This window comes from Haliotis rubra, unplaced genomic scaffold (genome assembly GCF_003918875.1).
Source record: "Haliotis rubra isolate DU_JTF1 unplaced genomic scaffold, ASM391887v1 Scf226, whole genome shotgun sequence".
NCBI lineage: Eukaryota > Metazoa > Mollusca > Gastropoda > Lepetellida > Haliotidae > Haliotis > Haliotis rubra.
This window is the reverse complement of record NW_025766292.1, coordinates 290,839-315,135: the sequence shown is the minus strand read 5'-3', so window position 1 is coordinate 315,135 and position 24,297 is coordinate 290,839. Positions and strand designations below refer to the sequence as shown.

Here is a 24,297-nt window from a genome sequence, read left to right as displayed (position 1 = left end):
GAGGAAGGAAAGGAAGGACCGGAAGGAAAGGAAGGAGGAAAGGGAAGAGGAGGAGAGAGGAAAGGAAAGGAAGAAAGGAAAGGAAAAGAGAAGGAAGGAAGGAGGAGGAAGGAAAAGGAGAGAGGAAAGAAGGAGGAAGAAAAGGAAGGAAGGAGGAAGGAAAGGAAAAGGAAGAGAGGAAAGGAAAGGAAGGAAAGGAAGGGAAAGAAAGGAAAGGAAGAGAGAGGAAAGGAAAGGAAAGGAGGAAGGAAGAGAGAAGGAAGGAAGAAAGGAAGGAGAGGAAAAGGAGGAAGGGAAGAGGAAGGAAAGGAAGAGAAAGGAAGGAAGGAGAAGGAAAGGAAGAGGAAAGAGATGGAGAAGAGGAAGGAAGGAAGGAAGAAGGAAGGAAGGAAGGAGGAGGAAAGGAAGGAAGAAAGAAAGGAGGAAGGGAGGAAGGAGGAAGGAAGGAAGGAAAGAGAAGGAAGGGAGGAGAGGAAAGGAAAGGAAAGGAGGAGAGAAAGGAAAGGGAAGGAGGAAGGAAAGGAAAGGAAGGGAAGGAGGAGGAAAGAGAAGAAGGAGAGGAAGGAGAGGAGGAAAGGGAGGAAGGAGGAAAGGAGGAGGAAAGGAAGGGAAGAGAGAGGGAAGGAGGAAGGGAAGGAAGGAAAGGAAGGAAAGAAGGAAGGAAAGGAAGGAAGGAAGGAAGGAAGGAAAGAAGGAAGAGAAGGAGGAAAGGAAGGAGAGGAGGAAGGGAGGAGGAAGAAGGGAGGAAGAGGAAGGAGGAAGGAAGAGGAATGGAGGAAAGGGAGGATGGAAAAGAAGAGGAAGGAAGGAGGAAGAAAGGAATGGATCAGGAAGGAAGAGGAAGGAGGAATGGAATGGAAATGGAAAGGAGAAGGAGGAAAGGGACACAACGGAGGATGGAAAAGAAAGGAGTGAAATGGAACAAAAAGGAGTTGGAAGGATGTAAGGACAGGAATGGAAGACAGAATGGAATAATGAACACTCCACATCCAGAAGAAGGAATGGAAGAAGTGAAATGGAGCTAGGGATGGAAAAGACAGGATTGAAGAATGGAATGGAGTGGAAGGAACACAAATGAAGGATGGAGGTGTGGGAAAGGAGTGGAAGAATAAAATGGATGGAATGGAATGGAATGGAGGATGGAATGGAAGGAATGGACATCCAGAAGGAGTTGGTATGTGAGTCAGTCAACAGGTGAGTGAACAGGTCAAAAGACAGAGAAGAAACAGCCACCTCCACATCCAGAAGGAGTTGGTATGTGAGTCAGTCAACAGGTGAGTGGATGGGTCAAAAGACAGAGAAGAAACAGCCACCTCCACATCCAGAAGGAGTTGGTATGTGAGTCAGTCAACAGGTGAGTGGATGGGTCAAAAGACAGAGAAGAAACAGCCACCTCCACATCCAGAAGGAGTTGGTATGTGAGTCAGTCAACAGGTGAATGGATGGGTCAAAAGAAAGAGAGGAAACAGCCACCTCCACATCCAGGACAGACAGACAGAGTTTATTTTGTAATGTCGGCCTAATGGCCCATAATACAGTTACATAATATAAGGTACAGATGGACAATGGTCATTCTCATTAACTACATTGTAGCTTTATACCTGCAAGAGAGTATTTGGTGTATAAATAAAGCAGTAATGTATATAATACGTGGATGTTTAGAGCTTAAAATATTATTGAGTGAGAGTGGGCCCATATATACATTTCTAAGTTGGATGAGATATTTTTCGCGGAAGTGTTGGTACTATTTACAAGAAAAGAAAATATGTTTTTCGTCTTCAATCTGTGGGGAATTGCAGAATGTACAGTAGAGCTCTTCAATAGGCACATCCTGATGACAAAAGATGTTGGCTTTAAAATCGTTGTGGGCAATCCAAAATTTGCAGAGAGCACGTATGAGATCTTTACTTTTTAGTTCTGTGATGTAAGGTTCCAGTTGGAGATTGTATTTGAACTGTGAGTATTGATTTAGATGTTTTGATGTATTGATATCGTTGCGCCAGCTTTGGCGTCCTATATCTGTAAGTCGTTGTTGGAAGATAAACATGAATAACTTTACATTGTCAACTCCTTGGTTGAACCATATGTGTGAAAAGCCGGTTCGGAAAAGAATGGTTCTTACATTTGACACCCAGTTGCTCTTGCCCATATTGTCGAAAGATTTAAGCATCTTATATGATTGTAAAGGGTAACGATTATTCTCCATAAGCAGTAATTTGAACCAGAATTTTATTACTTTAGCCTGTGTGAGCACAAACATAGGAAGACGTCCTAGTTCACCAAGGATGGCCTTGTTTGACACACATTTTCCAAGTTTTAAGAACCTTTTGAAATACGTTGTTTGGATCCGTTCAATGACCTCTGTGTATCTGAAGCCCCATATTTCCGATCCGTACAGAAGTATCGGTACTATTTTCCTATCAAATATGGTTGAAGCGATGGAATAAGTAAATTCTTTTTTTTTTATTAAATAGTCTGAACACAGACAGACAAGCTTTGTTCGCTTGTTGTGCAAGAGTTTCACCTGCTTTTGTCCAAATAAGTCTTGAAGAAAACACTATCCCAAGGTATTCATAATATGTTACAACTTTTATTGGCAGTTTGCGATACCTCCATTTTTCAAACTGGGTGAGGATTCCTCCGTTGCGAAACACAACGATATTAGATTTATTCAGATTCACTTCCAGTCCCCATTTGGCACAGAATTGTTCTAGGACATTAAATTGACGTTGAAGAGCAATGACGCTGCTTGAGAATAGAACGATGTCGTCAGCAAACATAAGGAGGAGAAGATCCTGTATTTCTGGAGTGACGAATATCCCATGATTACATGACTTATATAATTCAGTTGCAAGTTTATTGATGAACAGGAGAAATAGTACCGGACTAAGGATACATCCTTGTCTAACCCCACACGAAGTATCAAATGCTTCTGATCTCTGGTTGTCCACTCTAACACATGCTTGCACTGACGTATACATACTCTTCAGTAGCAAAAGTAACTTTCCGTGGCATCCACTTTTAACTAATGTATACAATAATTTATTCCTATCCACATAGTCGAAGGCCTTTGTGAAGTCGATAAATTTGCAGTAGAATCGCCCTTTCGTTCTATTTAGATACTTAGAGCACAGTGCCTGTAACGTGAAGATATGGTCTGTCGTTTAATATTGTAGACGGAATCCAGCTTGCCTTTCAGAGAGTAAATTGTTGAAATCAATCCATAATCTAAGTCGTTTTTCAATTATTGTTGTAAAAATCTTCCCCATAACATTTAATAATGATATGCCTCTGTAATTGGTAGGCTCCTTCTTGTCACCTGATTTGTAGAGTGCTAAGATTATTCCAATATTCCATTGTTTCGGGAACATACCTTCATCCAATATTTTGTTAAATAGCAGCTTTAGATACAGAGTTAGGAAACCTGATGATAATTTGAAGAGTTCTGACGTAAGCCCATCAATGCCTGGAGCCTTTCCACTTTTGAGGTGCAATATTGCCGGTGTAATTTCATCCTCAGTTATTTCAGTGTTAAGGTAAGCGTCACTATTTGCACAACCTGCAGAGTCATTACATGTGTGGTTTTCCAAGAATTCCTTGACATGTTCATCAAAATCAGTGTTGGTGTTAATCAGTACAGGATTTAATAATTTCCTAAAATAATCTTGCCATTCACATGCTGCAATTGAAGAAACGTGGTTCGTACGGAATTGGTTCTTAATTTGTTTCCAAAATTCTTTACAGTTTCCAGCTGCAGCTGCAGCATTAATTTCATCTGCCAGTTTCCTATTGTACTGTGTTTTCTTAAATTTGCAACATTCTTTGAAAGATTTTTTTGCATCCAGATTTTTGTCACATCTGAATTTCCTGAACTTATGAAGGTGTCTGTATTTCTCAGATTTTAAGCATTCGCAATCTTCATCAAACCAGGGTGGTTGCTGGAGTCGTTGATGAAACTTCAAAGAGCCGGGTTTAAGTTGTCCAGTGGCCATTGAAATGACACGTTATTGGCAGATGGTCCAATTCTATCCTCTGCATTACACTCATGTCACTTATACTGGAAAACAGTTCACTGGATACTATGAGATAATCAACAATGCTGGCACCTGCTGTTGAAATGAAAGTAAAATGGCCAAGCAGATCTCCCTGCTTCCTTCCATTTACAATATGGAGGTTGAAAACTTTGCACAATGTTAGTAGACTCCTGCCATAATTATTGGTTTGTTTGTCACATGACATTCTTTGCATATCAAAATGGTCTGAGTTGTAGTCGTCATGCAGAGGCAAATAGTCAATATCATCATTTATAATACAGTCTGAATCTAAAGCAGTTCTAGTATTAAAATCTCCGAGAAGTATAAACTTTATCTCATCACCTAAGTCGGACATAATGTGCAGTAGTTTCTTCCAAAGAAGGGAAATCCCATCGTCGTCAGAACCAGTGTACACCCTTGCATTTTCCGGATGTATGTAGAGAAACAAAATAAATATATGTTCGTAATTAATGCATGAATTTATTTTTAAAACAATCATCTTTGTCCATTGTTCATACAGTCTCAAGAAGTGTGTAGGTATACAGCGTCTGATACACACACTTATTCCTCCCGAGTATCTACCACGATCACCTGCATGATTAGCATCTGAAATAAAACATTTATGATTTGGAAATGCATTTTCTAGTATACTCGATACATTCGAGGAATATGGATACATTGTTTCAATAAAGCAAAATATGTCAAAATAATTACAGAAACTAAACATCTCACAATTGTCTATTTTTGAGTGTAGACCGTTTATATTCCATGCTAATACTGATAGATGTTGTTTTGATGTATTGTCACGGTGTTCTGATAGTGTAGAGGTTGAAGGTCCGGGGCCACGGCCAATGTCCTAGCTTGATGTTGTAGGCTGGGTGCAGGGCTCCAGATAACTTTTGGGGGTGCGAGTGTACTTACACATCATATTGCAAGTGGAGGTGTACTGAGAATTTTGAAGGAGTACTGACATGTTTTTGTGTGAGCGAGTTGGTGATGTGGTTTGTCTGGACGATTCATCGATCACTATTTCCAACCATGCATTTGTATTTGAAGACGTGTGAGAAATAACTGAGCGACCGTGTGATGCACGAAATGTCAGGTCCGACTGGATATAAATAGGAACAGTGTAGTTTTTAGACAATCGAAAAATAGTGACGCATATCGTTGCATGGCAACGCAAGTGATTCCTACTGTCGGGGTTTCCTCATGTGTCAAATCGTGTTCCGCAAAAGAAACTTGACAAGTATTTATCCGAAATAGATTTCTATTTGCACGATATGCACGGAAATACAATGTTAGACGTACAAAGGTATTTATGTGCGTACACGATAAGCTTGATATCTTATATTATGTCGTACTTAATTGATTTTGAGGCGTACATTACGCCTGTACGCCCCTTATCTGTAGCCCTGTGGGTGTCTGGCTGAGTCGGTGTCTTGGATGTCCGGGGCTGACGTGTCTCCCACTTCTGTCTTTGTCCAACCTGCTTCATGTCTCCGATTGTGTCATCATAAGCATAGCTACATCCGGAACACCATGTTGGTATGTGAGTCAGTCCACAGGTGAATGGATGGGTCAAAATAAGGACAGTGAAAAAACAGCCACCTCCACATCCAGAAGGAGTTTGTATGTGAGTCAGTCAACAGGTGAAGGGATGGGTCAAAATAAGGACAGTGAAAAAACAGCCACCTCCACATCCAGAAGGCGTTTGTATGTGAGTCAGTCAACAGGTGAAGGGATGGGTCAAAATAAGGACAGTGAAAAAACAGCCACCTCCACATCCAGAAGGCGTTTGTATGTGAGTCAGTCAACAGGTGAAGGGATGGGTCAAAATAAGGACAGTGAAAAAACAGCCACCTCCACATCCAGAAGGAGTTTGTATGTGAGTCAATCAACAGGTGAAGGGAAGGGTGAAAATGTGACCAGTGAAAAACAATATCAAACAATCACCCCCAGAAGGAGTCAATGTGCATCAATCAGTCGGCTGATGAGAGGATGGGTTGTAATGTGACCAATGATGTGATGGCAAAAGGTCAGCCAGGTCACACACATATTCAAATTTAGCAGACTCATTTTCTCAATTTCCCTTGTATCAATAAATCATTAAATGAGATCCTGTGAATAATATTGTGCTCTCATCAACAGTGAATATAGTAAACCAATACTTGTATGACTGCAGCACTGACCTCTGACAGTTCTGCCTTGTAGAGGGCTATGACCGGTGTCACACCCAGCCATATACGGAACATCCCTGCTTCCTTGTACGTCTCCGCGAACTGTAGCAGCTGACCGTAGAAATCTAACACAAGAATATCCTTGTTAACATGGTTACAGACACAACCAATTGTCAACACTGAAGGTACAACATTACATTTGCAAGTTTACTTTTGTAGTGGTCAATATCACAACCATATTGTAACAGTTCAACTTTAACACTTCCAATCATGTAATATTCTAGCATGAAAGTAACACTAATAATGTGAATGTCCCTTGCTAGCCTTACTAAAGTGCCACAATTAAACATGTATCTGGATATTTTGGAGCATATTGTCACATCATGTTCACTTGGCATAGGCAGAACCACATGACATACCCAACAGCTCTAACAAAATACAATGCAGTTTACAGTGGTCACTGTATGTATACAAGTTCATCATGCAATTGTTGACACTCGCAAACGTTCTATGACTGTGTCTTTGTCCCAAACATATGCCTACACATGACAAGTGCAAGCAAACCATTGCTCACTCACATAATGAACATGTAAGGTACAGTAATAACATCGGTGGTGAAAACACAACCCTGCTCATATACATACAGACATTTAACAAGTTGGTGAGTAACAGTAAAGGCATGATGTGTTAGAACTCTGTAATTGAATAAACAAGAAGCTATCCATTTTATATCCATCTTCCCTGAGCAAGGGAGTTAACGGATATCTAAAGTCCAGTTTCCAGTCATGCCAAACTAGGCTGCAAATGGGTCTATACATAGTCCAATAAAATCACGAAAGGACATCTGCATCCAGCTCATCAACTGCACTGCAGATATCAGGTGGTACCAGATATTTTCCATATGTTTTCATGTTTTTATACATGGTACTCAAGTAAGTTGATGCACTTTGTGAGGTAAGACCCATTTTATTACAGTGTAGATCTTGATCAGATCATCTTGACCATGCCCCGCCATTTTACTTAAATGAAATGAAGAAATATGACTGGCCTATAACAGGGACATACAAATGACATTACTCATAACAGCCACTAGTGTAACAGTCTAGTTCGGCAGTGCTGGAGACTGGGCATATGTAGTATGTTAAACCCTCTTGGCTGCATTCTCTTCCCACAGAGGTTACTCCTGTCATATCTTCCTACATAACCTCTGTTCTAATACGGCCATATTTCCCGGTCCTCGTAAAATCCCCTAGCGGCAAAAGATCGCAACACGAATTATCTCCCTTCTTTCTATCCAATCAGAACACGTGTTACATCGACTTAGATTCAATTTGACTAACACAAGCAAATGCGGGGCCACAAATATCCCCCATCTGCCGGGGAATTGTGTTGATGTTACACACAAGACGTTTAATGGCTAGCTTGTCCGTTGTCAACGAGGGCGATGGAGACGCCATTGATACGCCATTACATGACTGAGTTCTGTCTAGAAGAAACGTTTGCGCATCGCGCTGGGGAAGAGGTTCTAGTTTTCCCGAAGCATACGGAAATTACCGAGGCCTTGCGAATGATCACTTTTGAAACAACGTCGCTGATTGCACAACTAAATCGGCTTGTCTCCAATCACGAGCCTTGAACGCTGACACCAAGAAAGGGTCGTATTAGAACAGAGGTTATGTAGGAAGATATGACAGGAGTAACCTCTGTGGGAAGAGAATGTCTTGGCTGGAGAAGCTGGATATTTTATGGATGACAACTTTGTTTTCTATTATGAAGTTGTCATCCATAAAATAGCTTGCCTCCCTTGCCTTGGGAATGTGTAAAATATCTTACCTTTACTGCTCATAAACATTCAAAGGAGTGTTTGTCTCTGACCTATCTCATTTGAATATGCTGCATTTGGAATTCTATTTCTATTTCCTGCTACTTAGATCCCATGTCAGGCAGTGAATGTTTGTGATGATATTATTTACCTGCTACTTAGATCCCATGTCAGGCAGTGAATGTTTGTGATGATATTATTTACCTGCTACTTAGATCCCATGTCAGGCAGTGAATGTTTGTGATGATATTATTTCCTGCTGCTTAGATCCCATGTCAGGCAGTGAATGTTTGTGATGAAATTATTTACATGCTAATCAAACAGCTATCACCCTCACCACATCAAGGAATTCTAAGTCAGCAGTCTTGATGTTATTTTTTTTTTATGACATCCTGACACATAATTATCACTGGAAAAATACAACTAATTTGGACACTGTCATCAATTTTTTTCCAAAATGATCCATTTTATGCAGACCCTCCCTAAAGCTAGACAAAAAGATTCCCCATAAACTTGGCCTAGATATGCTGGAATCCACAAAATCTATTGACAAGATTTATTATAGGACAATTGCACCACAACACCTACATGCTGGGCAAAGTGTGTGTGTGTGTGTGTGAGTGTGTTATCAAGCTAGAGGCCAGGCATGTCCTACTTTCTGACCCAACTGATAACAACAATACCGGAGTGTCAAAAATTAAGCATACGACCTTATGGGAGTGAGTGAGTGTGGTTTTATGCCGTTTTTAGGAATATTCCAGCAATATCACGGCGGGGGACACCAGAATGGGATGACCTTATGGATGACAACTTCTTGTTTATTGCATAGAGCGACTTTGGTGTAGACTCTTACACCGTTATCAAGCTAAAAGGTCACTCTATCCATGCAATAAACAAGAAGTTGCTATTCATAAAATTGTATGCTTCATTTTAGACTCACCAATTTCAAGAATGCCGATCAAACAATTTATACTAAACAGGCATCTACTGTAATTATATTTGGCATGATGCAGTAACATATCACATATCACATACATGTATAAAAAAAAGCAAAATAATATATAATTATATAATTATTATTATATAATTTACCTACTCAACGGTTCTGAATAGCATGTGTAAACTGGACCATAGTTTTAGAAAGTAGCGTCAAGATTAATGTATACATATTTTGTGGCATTATATTTTATAATATTGTATGATTTGTCTCTTGATGTAAGAAATATTTCGATTGAAACCTTTCTTACTACAATTGTATATAATCTTTTTGACTAAAATAATTATGGCATTTAATGGATAGTTATTACATGTGTGTATCATACCACATATATCATGGTTGTTCCGGCATATATATTTGTTTTACAGATTTTGGGACACTTAAGAAACATTTGTTGTAATTGCATGAACAACATTAAAACATCTCACTAACTTAAAGGTAACTTTATCCTAAACACAAGCCATCATTCAAGGCTTTACACCCCTACTAGTGACATCCGAAAACATATGATGTTTGAAACGTTAAAATCAGTGTATGAACAGTGTATGATCAGGTCAATCAAGATATAGACGTTACTAAACGAATGTAATAATATTTTTATTAAATAAGTTAATGATTTGGTATCAAACACGTGAAAGTAATACAAAATCTTTCACAAGTTTTAAAAATGGTATTTCACAGAAGCGAGTTTAGCATTCTGTTTATTACTTTCCAACATACATTGACAGAAACTGCCTACAGTGTGATGACTCTTAGCTTTCCACAGTCAAGCAAGGTCTAATACCATTGGGACAGAGGCACTAGCATATTGTGACGTCATAACTGTGAACCATTATGACATCATATGTCTGGCATCACACGTTATTACTCAATGTGTAATAACATTGTATATTTATTAAACAGTGATATCTTCAATGGGTGAGTAATAAAAACATTTTCCACACATATAGGCCTATTCCTGTGACATTATCATGTCATAACCACACGTTACTCTTTTAACAAGTAAAGAACACACTAATTGTTTGCCATCAGTCATAAATATTTAATTAAACCTACAAACCTTTTTCTTCTTTTTATGAAAAAAAGCCTTTACATCTACAGTGGACCAAAATAGGTGGACCTAAAAAATCTGGTCCTTCTCAAAACCCATTCTTTGTGTACTTTGTTGTGTATCATTGTTTGGGTTCAAGAAAGTCACCTGTGCACTAGATGGATTTTGATTTTGATGTGTCTTGTAAGAAGCCTTATGTAAAATAACAATTTCTTTACTGAGTTTTACTTCGACATCTCAGCAAAGTGCATCACACCGCAAAAGAGGAGCATACTAAACATTTCACGCAAGTCGTACCTTTACTGCTCGTAATTTTGGAATCCCATGTTTAGACCAACCGCGTCGTCTGGATCTGACTACCTTCGATACACTCGGCACTACTAGGTCACAAACCGCATACACCGACTCCCTGAAATTCGCCTCTTACCTGCGCCAGATGGTGACAGTTGGTGAGCATTTCCGATCAAAGGTAAAGCAGCGGGACCGGGCACTTTGTTTACAAGTTTCCGGTTGCGTGATGATTGTAAAAACCATATTGTTACGAATATAATCGCCACAACCGCAACAATCACTGCAACTGCCGCCATGTTAAGACTTTGACAGATGTCACGTGATCAGCCAAGTTAATATCGGTCAAGATACGAAATAACTGTACTGTCTCGCATGTGCAAATAATCTATGAATTTCAGCATCAACCTAGCGGTACAGTCATGTAGGTCAGAGGTTAACGTCTTTTTGAATGAATAAAGAGCAAGGTATTGCCATAGGAAAGCATTAATTGTTGTGGGGCATACCGCAAATTAACCGTATGTCAGTTTCTTATACAGTCAGTCAAACATTGGAATGTGACCATAGTTCAACATACAGTCAGCCAAACATTAGAATGTCACCATAGTTCACCATAGTCAAACATTAGAATGTGACCATAATTCACCATACAGTCAAACATTAGAATGTCACCATAATTCACCATGCAGTCAGTCAAACATTAGAATGTCACCATATTCAAACATTAGAATGTCACCATAGTTCACCATAGTCAGTCAAACATTAGAATGTCAGCATAGATCAGCATACAGTCAGTCAAACATTAGAATGTCACCATGATTCAACATACAGTCAGTCAAACATTAGAATCTCACCATAGATCAGCATACAGTCAGTCAAACATTATTAAGATTCCAAATCATGACATATGAACAGCATAATAACATTCTAATTATTCAAACATTGATGATTCAAACCCACCATGTAAACATACAGATTATTCAAACCCAAAATGGGATAATTGATAACAGGATTCAAACCCACCACATGACCACACTGACGTTTTAAATCCACCACATGACCACACTGATGTTTTAAACCCACTATATGACCACACTGACGTTTAATGTCCACCACATGACCACACTGATATTTTAAACGCACCATATGAACACACTGACGATTTAAACCCACTATATGACCACACTGATATTTTAAACCCACCACATGACCACACTGATGTTTTAAACCCACCACATGACCACACTGATATTGTAAACCCACCACATGACCACACTGATGTTTTGAACCCACTATATGACCACTGATATTTTAAACCCACCACATGACCACACTGATGTTTTAAACCCACCACATGACCACACTGATATTTTAAACCCACCATATGACCACACTGATGTTTTAAACCCACCACATGACCACACTGATATTGTAAACCCACCACATGACCACACTGATGTTTTAAACCCACCATATGACCACACTGACGTTTTAAACCCACCATATGACCACACTGATATTTTAAACCCACCATATTAAACCCACCACCACACTGACGATTTTAAACCCACCACATGACCACACTGATGTTTTAAACCCACCATATGAACACACTGACGTTTTAAACCCTCCACATGACCACGCTGTTTTAAACCCACTATATGACCACACTGATGTTTTAAATCCACCATTTGTTTTAACCTGACTACATAACCACACTATGTTTTAAGCCCACAATATGACCACACTGACGTTTAAAACCCATGATATTTATTATGATTGAGGAGACTCATGTATATGTAGCTCCTTCAAGGTATTGCCAGGCAGCTATCACCACAAGGTTAGAAAGGTTCCATAGTCACTGTACCTAAGGTGATGCTGGTAACGCACATTACCAGTTTCCAACATGCCGGCAGGTAAGATCGCTTGGTGGTTATTCCCCTCGAATGAGCAGCCTTACACGTGTATACAATCAACATTATTTAGCACCCTGATAAACTTTGATGGTGGAAATACATTCAATGCACTGAATTTGCTTATTAATGTCTATGTGTTGAAGAATAAGCATTTTTAAAATCACGCGAGGATGTCGGTAACTCAAAGTCTGGATGACGGTAACGTGCAATGAATGATGCTGGTAACGCATACTGTCCTGCTTTAGTCAGTAAACAGAAATTGTCGAGTTATGTTTAAACACAAAGGAGAAACAAATATCAGTTCTATGTTTTACACAGATGTGTACTGCTGGTACATTAACAGTATGAGCGACTTTTTTCTGTGCGCCGGAGAGTTGTTGCTTGTCTTCAAGCAGTGCTTGGATGTCCCACTTGGATGTTTATCTCCGTTACAGCCTCGCAAAATTACTTCTACTTCTGTCAAGGGTCATAGCTTCTTCTTTTTAACTGACAATGGATTGGCTGTATCTCAGTGGAACTTGGTACATCGTCCTTAGGGCAGGGGTCACACCAGAAATGGTCGTGAGAGTCCTAGATAGAAGGTTAATCTCACACAGAAGTGGGTTTGCCTTTCACTGACATGCCAATTTCTGCACATTTTTTGATAGTTTTATGAATGTAGTTGTTACAGTAAACTGTTTATAACAAACATGCTTATAACAGAGATATAATGAACTGGTCTGGCTACTTGCTCTATATTATCATCAAAATGTACCAAACTAGTTACAAGGAACTAAGATAAGTGATCCGTTTGAGTTGATTATAACTAGTGTCCTGTATCTGAATGTGTAGGACTACTGACAAGTGATGACACGGTCATGTGCTATATGCATTTCTACATTCAATACCACCATGGGATATCATTGTAGGTTTACATGCTGAATAGCCAGCCCTTTGGGATGCTTGCAACTGGACCTGAGAAAATCCGTGCAAGAAATGATATCCAGCAAACCGTGTTTGTTGTATGAGGCGACAAATGGGATTGGGTGATTAGACTTGCTGACCTGGTAGATGCATGTCATTGTATCCCAAATACACGTAAAACATCACTGGACGGCCTTGGCCAAGCCCTGATGAGAGGACACCATCATATATCTGGAATATTCCAGAATTAAACTACTAACTTGCAACTGATACTGAAGGTGAGTTTCAATGTCAAGGTCATAAGCACCTGATAGTATTGTTCTTGTCACAAAGTTTTCATTGTACTAAGTTTAGTACATATCCTGCATGTCAGTTCCAAATGAAACATAGTCAAGGGTGTAAATTTGGTATTTGTGTTTATTACAAAAAAATAATAAATATGTCTCAATATCAGTGTTGACATTCACAGATCTGCATATCAGCTCTCAGTTGCATTCAAACCTCATGCACCCAACATCCAACATACTAGGCTTTTCTTGGTAACACAGCTCCAACTTGGTAACATGGTGACAATGCCTCCAACCATGTCAGCGGGTTGAGTAGAGTGAGCCACCCTGACACTGTCACAATTATCTCCATGCAAACTGTCTTCCTCTCACAATGTTTCAATAAATAAATTGCTTGTTCCTCACATACCAATTCCTTATGATAAAGTTCTACAATCTCTGCAGATTTAATGAGGTTTTCAGAGATTATGCTGAATTCACTTGTTTTCATCATTATGGCAATATTTTCCAACACATCCTTTAACATTTTCATCAAGTAATCTTATGCCACATAACTCATACATACTTTTTATGTAAAGATTTTCTTACAAAATGGAAGCACATAATGAATACTGTAAATTGATTTTAAAAAATAGGCCATTTAAAATATGGCGAGGAGCTAGAATAATGCCCTGAGCAAGAGTGTCAGTACCAGATGTTTCTGTCCAAGGAGGCAGCAACTGCACTGTGGTAAATATAAAACACTGGTCACAATACTTCTTCCAAAAGATATTTTGATTATGACATGTATGTGAAAAATCTAATTTGTTAAGAAACCATGGTATGCAGGATTCATGAAACATTTGATAATTTTCTCAATGATTTTACAAGCTAATCAACATGTGCAACTAGACAACAGAGAGCTTGTGTAGCCTCCGTGCTACTCTAGATGACCAAGTTGTACTGGACTTCTCTCTTCCAACTTAACAACTATGTACAGAAATACACAAAACAGCATTGAACAATACTGATGGACGTTTCATAAATAATACAACTTCATGTACAAATAAACAATAATGCTCTTTATAATTTACACACATAGCACTTGTAATAACCAGTCACTCACATCAGAGGAATAGCACAAGTTGAGGGGGTCATTTCATTCTGTTCAGCCGTCAACTTGAGGCATACCTCTGGAAGATGAAAACGTCATTCATTCACCCAAAGTGTATCACAGGCCAGGAGATCATATGATCAATGAAAGAGACAGCCTGACTGAGGTTTCAGTTTCACTGAGTTAGCACCTGAGTTACGAACATGGGGCATGTTCAGTCAGCAATGAGCTGACATCAGCCACATGGGGTATTATCACATATAAGATACTGACTCGGAACAGTTGGACATGATTGATTTGTGAGCAAGCTTACTTGACAATGTAAACACTTTGTCAGTGATACTTGTACTATTTCCACAACACATACTGGACATATCATAAGTTGTCTGCCCAGTCTGCAGCTTGACCCAACAAGCTCGCAACTGTGCAGGCCATCTAGGATATACTGTTTCCTCCAGTGTTACTTGTTCTTTTACGACTCTTTCTTTTTAAAGCATTTGGCGAGGTCATCTGCGTTGCTGTGCGAGGACTCTTTCTTGTGGTGAAGGAATCCTCGAATGGGCTTTTAGTGTCATAGTCACTGTGAGACATGGAGTAGCAAGAGAAACTGCGGAAATTGCACTTTGTGCGTTTTGTTTGTGGGGAGGGACTAGACTGGCTGCTGGGGGAGGAGACGCCCGAGGTGGAGGAAGACTGAGCACACCGGCAGCTGGTGGGGAAAGGGAGGCAAGGGGAAGATGAGGAGGAGGCACCCAGCAGCTTCACTTTTATTCCTCCCAAACTGGATTCTCCATTGCAGAAGCTTGAAAGACATGCAGTGTATGTGTCACTGTCGGAGTCGATGGTCAGGTCAGAGCTGTCACAGGTCATCACACTGTTTATGGAGTCTGAAAGGGACAATAAGCTATTTATACCTCAAGATCACCTTATAACATGGAGTACTGACGAGGCAGTGGTGTATAGACAGCTGTTCGTTTCATAGCGGTTGCAGATAACATACTATGTGTATGGAAACATTTACTGCATCATGCAATACTGAAATGTTCTCACCATTAAGTTCCATAAATGATTCCTCATCATCATCTTCATGGTCACCATCATAACCTGACATCACTGCGCTCTCTGGGAATTCCCACTTTTCAACAGTTGGAGTTGAGGCTTTCTCACGTTCCATACTGCGTTTGATAGTTCTGAGTCAACAAAAAAAGGACAATATACCAACATGTCTTCAAAACGAAACTTATCAACTTCAGATCAACTGTCTGTTATTGTCATTCCCATCATTAGCCTGCTCAAGTCATTCCCAACATTAGCCTGCTCAAGTCATTTCCATCATTAGCCTGCTCAAGTCATTCCCATCATTAGCCTGCTCAAAGTCATTCCCAACATTAGCCTGCTCAAGTCATTCCCATCATTAGCCTGCTCAAAGTCATTCCCATCATTAGCCTGCTCAAAGTCATTCCCAACATTAGCCTGCTCAAGTCATTCCCAACATTAGCCTGCTCCAGTTAGCAGTGCATTAACAATGAAACCTGTGTGTACCTGTGACTGCGACTCTTCCCCCGTGATGGTGAGACAATGAGTTCATCTGCATTCTTGAATCGGAGCTTCACGTCAGTTCCATGCAGGACGTGTTCTGTTACACCCATGATTGAGCAGAGCTGTTCGTAACTCATTATCTGTAATCAATAGCAATCTCCTTGAAAACAAACCTCTGATACTTTTGATTCAGTTTTCTAGATATTACAAGTAGGATCTCAAAGAGCAAGGATATTATTCATATTTGTTACATATTCTATACTTACATCAATATTGCTGACACAGTGGTATTTCTCATCCGAGTATCTCTGTTTGACTGCTTGTAGAGTGATGTCACGATGGTCTACAACTGACCCCTCCATGAAGCTGAAGACAAAAATAGTCATTCTTATATAACAGAACCAGTATGTGGTACTTTTGAATATTTTACTTGACTAGTCGTTGACTAGTTAGTTAGTTAGTTAGAGGCTTTCATGCACAATATCTGCTCCACCAATGGACTACGTGCTTGAGGGTTATTTCAGCATGAATAGCATGTGTTAGATCATCCTTAGCATGGAGATAACACTTACCATTTCTCATGGACATGGAAGGCACACCTGCTAATGTCTTCCACTGAAAACCCTGTGAACTCTTCCATCATAGAGGGCCAGGGGGTTTCTGGAGCAACAAAATAATACGACATCAGATGTTGTACATCATACAAGGACCCAGGTGATCAATTTTGTCAATAGTTAACACCAATCTTATGAACTTATGTTAGAAGATGAAACACGATAAGTATACAAGATATGACGTCTGCCTCAGATTATTATCGTCATTAAATGTATCTGTGACAAAACAATCTGCCAGACAAAGCAATATGAAGATGAAAAATATAGTTTCGAAAATAGGCTACAACTACAAGATGTCTTTATGTATAATAATAATAAATTATAGCTGTATAAATAATCTTTTGCCCAAGATCATTTCAAAGTTGGCATGTTCAGATCTCAAAAAGTAGACACATGTTTTTAGCATTATAAGTCTATGTAGGTCTTGTATTGATAATGTTATGATAAAGACAGCAACTCACCCATTTTGACTAGAATACGAGCTAGGAGGACACAGCTAGCAGCAATCTCAGCTGGGCTGTACTGTCCCATCTCAGCCTGCAGCAAGCTCAGTTCACAGATGTACTCGGCAAGTTTGGTACAGCGTCGGTCCATGCCTGGTGCCAGCACAGTCAGTATGTTCACGTAGTCCAGGCTGGTAGCCACCCGAATGTTGCCCCGCACTGTGGCTGTGATCTCTCCCATCATCCTCACTACATCCTCATAGCTGTAGGTGCTGTCAGTGAGCCAGGCCGCCTCACGGATTGTGATAATATCCTTGCCAAGGAATCTGTACATACAACCACACATATCAAGATACTTGCATGACAATAGCACAAACACATCATAGCAACATTTTAGTTGAAAAAGATTTGATGAGGGTCTGCTCATGTATGACCCTCCAGCTAAAACTGTTATAGTTTGTGTGACATGATTTGTAAGAAAATGATGGATTAACCGAGGCAAAATATCAGTGTACATCCACACATGTTCTCAGTGAAGGAAGGTCATTAAATGCTGGTGATGTCCGTAATATTCCCGTTATATCAGAGTGACCAGTAAATAACCATGTCTAGGCTATATAAACCAGTAGTTGTTACTCTGGGACCTGTTTCATAAACAATCTTAACCCTACAACTGTTGTAAGCTTATGTTAAGTACAATATAACAGTTACAACAGATGTAGCTACACCCAGAGCTTGATTATCAATCCATTTTAGCAGTGTATGAAATAAGGCCCGGCCGACCGTGCAAGACGGGCTAGAGTTCTGACAGACGGTCTAGATTTACAGCTAGCCAGCCTAATGGTCTGGTAAATTTTTTTAGATGTTGCATACATCTGAGTAAATTCACCATATCTTGCTTGGTGTCTGGTCTGGTTAAATCCATTTGGGGCTGGTAACATTTTCAAGTTACCAGCCCTGATGGCTGGCTGGAGTTTTGGCTTATTTCATACACTGATTTTAGTTATTATAGCATTTGTTATTGGTAAACATTTCTATGCTGGAATCACCATAGGGGTCTTTGGGTTAGGCTACTGGGATTGTCATGAGGACTGTGGGTTAGGCTACTGGGATTGTCATGAGGACTGTGGGTTAGGCTACTGGGATTGTCATGAGGACTGTGGGTTAGGCTACTGGGATTGTCATGAGGACTGTAGTAACTGACCTTGAGCAAATAACCATAGCTGCTACTCCCAGGAGCTGCAGTTGAGAGCGGGGAACAGCATGCACCTGCAGGAATCGATCCACCAGGTTGACGGCAGCATGGAGGGTGAGGGTGGAGAAGTCCTTCATCCCTGCTACTTCTACCAGCCAGTCAACAAGGATGTATCTGAAGAAAACACCCAAACATTACACATGTGCTACCAACATGGACCTGTGTAGTGTTAAAGCACAATAGTTAGCTTCACCAAAGAAGGCCCTATTTATATTATACTGATCTTGTCCTTCATCCTTACCTCATGGATGGGGTGAGGTCTCTGTGGTTCTGGAACGTCTTGTGAGTGCCTGTGGGAGAGGTAGTTTGAAAGACTTCTCTCAGGAACGCTGCCACTTGAGAGCGAGATATGCCACCATATTTCCCAGATGCATAAAACTTGCACAAATACAGTCGGGCGTTCAGACATCCCATACTGGCCACATCACGCAACTGGCGCATACTTTCTAGTTCAGCTGCTTTGTCTAATACCTGCACAAAAGAAACAAACAGGACATTTTGAGATGACTGTTATTATAAGAAACGCTTCCTCGGAATCAACCTGTTAACATAGACATTTAAGAAATACCGTAATCGTAGTTATTTTCGAGTGGGTTTAATTTTTGTGCTTTTAGCGCAAAAAGATTTACACCAATAATCATACCAAGCGAAATATTTATGGTGAAGTCACGACAAATACTCAAGTAGGAACAACATGCAATTTGTTTATTCTCTCAGATAACAACATCAAAGCAATTATTCCCAGTCCATGTAAATTACGTGATCAAACAATGTCAAGAAGTCCACAGATGTTCGCAGCGGAAATAGCGAGATCGCGCGAAACCTCATCGGTGACAGGTTAAATTGTTCCATGCATACAAACTATCCGGCTATACACCAAAAAGCTGTCGCATAAACTTAGTTACGATTATAAATATTTTACATTTATAGAGCACAACCTGCAATAACAATGACACAAAACTAGAATATATTTCTCTTTATATAACAATACTTTCAGATACTAACTTTTTAAGATCACTGCATCAGAATTCATCTCGGAATATTATCGGGTACGTTTAAACTAAATCACGGGTAGGGGAACGTGTGCACTGCTATTTCCGGCGCGGTATACGAGACAATTACACACGGTAATCTTAATACCTGCATATAAGACAATGCCTAGCAAAAACAAATTAGAACTGAACAGGTAAATAATCTTTTCCAGCAATTTACAATAGCAAATTTGACGTCTTTGGTCTTCTCTTGTATGTTCGTTTACGCGAAGCGATATGACGTCAGTCACAAATCACAATGTTGACACAAGTACAGTATAATCCCACCTCTCTCTGATTGTTTTAGTAAACACGATTCAATTAAGGCAGCTAGCTTTCATCATTGCATGTCTATCGGTGGTGTAAACGTTGTGATGGATACCATCACTCAGGTGTTTGAAATGCGTGAAAAAACAACTGCGCTAACGGGCTTTATGTGAACTTTCCGCGAAAATTGCACCCTGTGAAAATATATATGGTTACAGTATACTGTTCACACATAACACTTTAAATATTTGTTATGTTAACAAAACCACCTTACCCTCTGTGAATACTGCAACTCCCACAATGCAAGTGCTGCATCAGCTGACCCATGCTTGGCAGCCAACTGTAAGTAGTGGACGGCAGCTGCCTCAGTACCTTCCCCATCCAGGAGTTGCAACATCTTCCCAACACAAACACTGATATCTCGGTTGACTTCCTGCAACACCACAATATCACATACAGCTAGTGTACCTCCACAGGCAGCTAGTCCTTCAAGTTCAATACAACCACTGCTGCATTCTTAATATGCCTGGATAAGGTGTTGAGAGATACTCGTAACAACAATGTTTGATTACTTTGCCTGCCTACATATGCTTCCTGCACATCAAAGGAATGGCTAAGCATAATTACCTTCTCTAGGTATTTCTTCATGAACTGAAAGACACCCTCCTTGCAGCAGGCGCCACTCACAGACCATGGAGGGCGGATAAAGAGCCATGTGAAAGGGACTGTGTTAGGGGTGAGAGCTTCAGTCTTACAGAACAGCTCCGCAGCACGGTTACCATTGGATGGACACAGTTCAGAGGTTGCAGGACTTGGCACTAAAGTAAAACAAGGAAAAGTGAATATGTAATATAAAGTTCTAAATGAATAAATCACAGGTGTACAAAATGTGCTATTGTCTTCATCATTACCCAACAAGTTATTTGAAGGTCACTCAAATAATGTCCTGACTACATCAATTTACTTCTGCATGGACTGGAAAACCTCCAGTGTTAGACATTATCCCAAACAGTACAGGTTGGCTTTATACTTACATCCCTCGCTGTAGAGGTATGCCACAGCAAGCTTGATTAAGGCTTCCAGGTTACCATTTTCTTGAGCTCTGTACAATGGAAAGAAGCATTGTCATCAATAACCAACAGGCATCACACACTCATATGCTAACCAGACATATTTGGTATATTGACAATATTGTGGAAGTAATTAAGATTAACTGTGTCACTTGGAACTTCCTGAAGTAAAGTATATGTATGTGACGATGACACTCACCTCTGGAAATGTTGAAGGTTGGCAGGGGATGGCCAGCAGTTGTGGAATGTAACTGCGGTCCAGATAGAGGTGTGTGTGTCGATCAGTTGCAGGAAGTAGGGATGAACCTGCCAAGCAACATATTTATTATACAAACATGCTACAAAAAGGGAATACAGCTGTAAATTCTTGTAAAAAAGATGCTAGAAGCTAAATGAAACAATGAAAAATGTTTCTTATAAACAAGCAGAATTATTACAGCATCCAATTTAAGAAATACACACTAACCTACACCCACTGTATCAGACATAATACAAGTTGCACTGACAATGTTCCTCCATTATAAGTAGCTAGCAAATACATAATACATTTGAATGTATCACAATATGAAAACCACATCAACTATCATACATGTCACGATTGTTAAAACAGCAGACTTACCACCCTCATGTTCAGCAAATCTTTAATCTGTAGACCTTTAAGAAAATGTAGGAGTATTTCTTCAGGAAGATGCCATATAGTGACACTGCTGCGTGTACGGGGACGCAGTTGTGTGTGCACAGGGATGAAAACATTCTCAGGTGATCGCTGCAGCCGACTTATACTCTGTATTACTGAAACAGATCAAGCATACATATGTTTATACATAGGTTAGTTATATCAACTGTTACAGTACCTCAGTAGGCAATATTCCAGTGATATCTAAGTTACCAAAGGCTCATAGTAAAATTATCATCCGAACCTGAATGCAAATAAGTACTTTCAAGATATGCATCAGTAATGTATCAAGTACTACTTAAAAGGCAAGCACTTGCCTGAATAACAGGGGCTCATATTGCTGCATTTATATGTAGATGGCTATCAGTGAACAAGCGTTTGACCTGGGATGTATTATTTTCAGCAACACAAGCCCCTGTGGCCTGAATCAGAGTACTTGTAATATTGACATACCAAAGACATCAAAATGCATTTGAAAACAGAAGAGACAACTCCACGCATAAGTCTTATAAGAAGCATGATGGTGGTCGCCATCGCTAGTTGACATACTGCAATCTTGTAAGCCTATCCAGTCCATCAACAAGGAAAGGACGTATTTTTTGTTACATTTCACTATGTATAAACCATTGCATAATTAGCAGTGGATGTTGAATATCTACTTACAGTTTTGCCAAAACATATCTACAATAGACATGTGACCGTTTGGTAAGACAAAGTAGGTGGAACTGACGCTGACAGTGATTCAGGGTCCTATTTCAAGTCGAGACACGACCCGATCTCACTTGCCATGTGCGTAGCTAAAAATAGCACAGCGTGGGGGCAACAAAGCCTAGCAACCAATCAAGACACGTTTATTTTCATATAAGCCAATCAGAGGGCTAGGTTTCAGAAGTTGTTAACTGGAGTAACGAGGCTGAAGTATTATATGCTTGTCAAAACATTCCAACAGTACGCTTTCAATGGTACTTAAAGCTTCTGGTCTCTCTTTTCTTAAGTTAATTAATGGGGTTTTAATTAAGAAGATTAAGTAGTTAATTAACAATATGCTGCCATTGGTTCAATACCATGTCAAAATAACTCCCTGTCAATAGACATTATTTCTTTGAGTTTGTATTTCAATTTGGTAACTCATATATGTTGGACATGTGGATAGAACAAGCATTGCCGTCCAAATCGTTTCCTTCTTCAAAGTGCACTAACTACTGCCCGGCGATGTTTCTAATGTACCTAATGTACACTACGTATACCAACTGGACTACACATCGCCTGGTGAAGACATCTGCTAATCCTTGCCAAGTTAAGACTGGCAACTTATTGTCATTTACGCACCTTTTTATTCAGAAAACAATTAATGTGTAAGTGTAGTCTAATGACTTCAAAAGAACCCAACTATTCAGTGAGGTTATGACTGACTGTAAGCCAGACTCGCAGTGACATAATACTTCATAATATCTACAGCCCTCGGCGCTCTCACACACCATACATTATAGGCCTACTGAATATTTTGCCACGTTTGTCCTTCGGTTATCACATCACCTTCGTGACAAAAACAGATTGTACTTTTCTAGAATGGTGTGTGACTGGCACAACATATTCACATACGTTTTCAAGAGAGCACTGTAAAATTAAACGGCCCTAAACATTCAGATAGCTTTCGCAAGAAATTGGCGGACACTCGAACAGTTAAATCGGGTCTCGTTCACTGACCATTGCGCCAAAAAATGAAAACAAGGCGAATGTCGCCTTCAAAATGAAAACTGATAATATTGGACATAACAAACATTGATGAGATTAATCACATGTCTACTTTGCCAACATGTACATATATACTACATAATACACGGTTCAAAATATTTGGTGAGTCCGCCTCAATCAAAACAGGCTCCGGCTTAGCGGTTGGGAGATCCCGCCCCCTCGATCAAAACAATACGTGTTACTAACTGTATAGATTAATTAGACTTAAGTTGCATTGTCCATATGTTGAATATATAATTAACTTACCTTTCATATCGTAAAATTTGCCAAAGATGAATCCAGATTCATGCAAACAGACAAGATAGTTGACTGTGATCGTCGAGTTTAGTCCGTCGCCACTTAATCGCTACGAAATCAACGGTCCGCGTCGCTGATTGGTTGAGTTTTGTGACGTTTCAAAACGATTGAGGGCTCTTCCCAACCATTCCCACAATGCATAGCGTGATCCGTGTGAGGGGCACGCGGATGAGAGTATGTTTATGTTTTTGAAAATGTGACATTTTAACGGACTGACATCTCTTTTTATTTCAAATGCATAACTCAGAGACATTAATGATGGCGTTTGGTTATAATTGTCTATGGCTTTTTGTACCCACCCTATCAATGGAAAATGTCAGAATGTGCAGAGGGTGAAAGCAAATATAATAGACCTTGTGCATGTGATGTACGTACCTACATATTTCGTGTGCAGTATTTTTACTCACACATTACTTTCATCATTTGTATTTATATAGTCCAGTGGGCGTGCCAACTATACACTACTCAAAATAATAATGATGAAATAACATATTACATTTATAAATATAATTTATTTGTTAAGTATGCAATATTCATTTATTGTCTATGCACAATGAATATGCTATCAATAAATACTGAACGATGAAACAATAGATGTAGGTGGCAAGATGTGTAAAGGATTTTCTAAGGAACTTTATTTTATGTCTAAGAATTAACACCTAACTGGCAGGTGTGCATTGTGTATCTTGCTATCTGTGATAATTTAATACCAATGAGCAGTGCAGATCCCTGTAGAGTGCCTTGCCACAGGCATACGCCCGACACACCAATCACTGCCGCTA

At 39.7% G+C, this 24,297-nt stretch overlaps 2 protein-coding genes across 2 annotated transcripts in view; both read right to left on the bottom strand.

Annotated features, from left to right (window-relative positions):
• The window catches only part of LOC124277695 (cytochrome P450 4V2-like), a 44,096-nt gene extending 33,418 nt beyond the window's left edge, over nt 1-10,678 (bottom strand). Inside the window, exons 1-3 of the mRNA XM_046713423.1 lie at nt 10,509-10,678; nt 6,224-6,336; nt 4,617-4,640 (exon numbers count right to left, since the gene is read on the bottom strand). Coding sequence (XP_046569379.1) covers nt 4,617-4,640; nt 6,224-6,336; nt 10,509-10,668 — 297 coding nt within the window. The 5' untranslated portion in view covers nt 10,669-10,678. The remainder of the gene's footprint in view (nt 1-4,616; nt 4,641-6,223; nt 6,337-10,508) is intronic.
• Nucleotides 10,679-13,587: 2,909 nt separating this feature from the next.
• On the bottom strand, nt 13,588-23,595 carry LOC124277703 (cyclin-F-like). The gene is made up of 14 exons (XM_046713432.1): nt 23,465-23,595; nt 21,407-21,579; nt 20,987-21,093; nt 20,752-20,819; nt 20,345-20,535; nt 19,992-20,150; nt 18,661-18,890; nt 18,369-18,533; nt 17,183-17,490; nt 16,680-16,767; nt 16,374-16,473; nt 16,111-16,247; nt 15,619-15,758; nt 13,588-15,455 (listed from the first exon to the last, which is right to left on the bottom strand). Exons 1-14 carry the CDS (start codon nt 23,469-23,471, stop codon nt 15,004-15,006), a joined length of 2,325 nt encoding a protein of 774 aa, XP_046569388.1. The 5' UTR covers nt 23,472-23,595; the 3' UTR covers nt 13,588-15,003.
• Between the last annotated feature and the right edge of the window lie 702 nt (nt 23,596-24,297).